This window comes from Triplophysa rosa, unplaced genomic scaffold (genome assembly GCF_024868665.1).
Source record: "Triplophysa rosa unplaced genomic scaffold, Trosa_1v2 scaffold482, whole genome shotgun sequence".
Lineage (NCBI taxonomy): Eukaryota > Metazoa > Chordata > Actinopteri > Cypriniformes > Nemacheilidae > Triplophysa > Triplophysa rosa.
The window spans coordinates 3,861-5,404 of NW_026634489.1; the positions used below are offsets into that span (position 1 = coordinate 3,861).

At 44.2% G+C, this 1,544-nt stretch overlaps 1 protein-coding gene across 1 annotated transcript in view; it reads left to right on the top strand.

Annotated features, from left to right (window-relative positions):
• Positions 1–34: 34 nt before the first annotated feature.
• The window catches only part of LOC130550930 (amyloid beta precursor protein binding family B member 2-like), a 5,892-nt gene continuing 4,382 nt past the window's right edge, over positions 35–1,544 (top strand). The window contains exons 1-2 of the mRNA XM_057328465.1: positions 35–1,116; positions 1,198–1,380. Coding sequence (XP_057184448.1) covers positions 976–1,116; positions 1,198–1,380 — 324 coding nt within the window. The 5' untranslated portion in view covers positions 35–975. The remainder of the gene's footprint in view (positions 1,117–1,197; positions 1,381–1,544) is intronic.

A 1,544-nucleotide genomic window follows, 5' to 3' on the forward strand; every position in this document is an offset into this window, starting at 1 on the left:
TGACATGTCTTCACCACAAAATTTCAAATGCTATTAGATTATTAATGATAATCTTAAACTATAATTTATTTTATTAGTAAGTTTATTTATTTTATTTAGCCTTGTTGTGCAAGCTCTCTGGAGCTTGTGCAGAGGCAGCAGCTTTTGCCAGAGGGGAACTGGAATCCCCTGGTTGGGCCTGGGTTCTCCTGAGGTTTTTTTTCTCCATTAGAGTTTTGGGTTCCTACATCTGCCTGACCGGGGGGGGCTGCTTTAGAATTTTAAAGTTTTAATTAATATTGCATATAGGAATTTATAGTCTGTTATATTTGACCTGTGCTTCTCTCTCCTTTATCCTAAATGTGTGTGTGTGTGTGTGTGTGCGTGCGTGCGTGCGTGCGTGTGTGTGTTGGTGCGTGCGTGTCTTTGTGTGTGCTCGTACTTGTCTGTGTACGTGTGTGTTTGCGTGCGTGTCCGTGTGTGCGTGTGTGTCTCTATGTCTATGTGTGTTAATACGTGTGCATATTGTGTGTGTGGAGTGTTTTGTATGTGGGTGTGTCTGTCTTCTGTGTTTTCAACTTTTTCTTGTTTTTGCAGGTACAACTTTAATTGTTTTGCTTATAGTCAATATGTCTCATGTACAGCTGCTTTGTAACAATGAAAATTGTAAAAAGCGCTATATAAATAAAGTTGAGTTTGAGTTACAATGGGGGGCCTTGAAGTCAAAAAGGTTGAGAAGCCCTGCCTCAGAGGATTTATATTATAGAAGTGTTGTGTACGCAGGGTTGAAGAGATGCGTCTGTAATCTAGATTTAAACTGACAAAGTGTGTCTGCCTCCCGGACAGTGCAAGGAAGACTATTCCACGTTTGGGCGCTAGATAGGAGAAGGATCTACCACCTGCACTTGATTTTGAAACACACGCACACGCACACACGCACGCACACACACACACACACACACACACACACACACACAGAGAGCTCTCTCTACATTCATGTGGTGTGTGTGTTGTGTGTCAGGGATGGATATGATCAACGGAGCGATCAACAGTCTGATGTCAAATGCAGGGAAGGAGGACTGGACCCCCGTCCTGCTGAACATCGCTGACGCCTGCATTACTGTTTTTGAAGAGAAGGTGAGAGAGAGATTGCCTCGTCCGCTGTGATGATGTCATTGACATGTGAGTGATGTGTATTTGTGTGATTTCATTGAACAGGAAGAAGAGGAGGAGGTGTTGGTGGAGTGTCGCGTACGCTTTCTCTGCTTCATGGGTGTCGGCCGTGACGTCCACACATTTGCGTTCATCATGGACACGGGAAAGCAGCACTTTCAGTGTCATGTGTTCTGGTGTGATCCCAATGCTGGAGGCGTGTCAGAGGCCGTGCAGTCAGCATGTGTGGTGAGTCAAACACATACACACACACACATCTGGTATATGAGGGTTTTGTTAACAAACTTTACTTTGTGTTTATTTGAATAAACTCTCCCTCTCTCTCTCTCTCTCTCTCTCTCTATATCTCTCTCTCTCTCTCTCTCTCTCTCTCTCTCTCTCTCTCTCTCTCT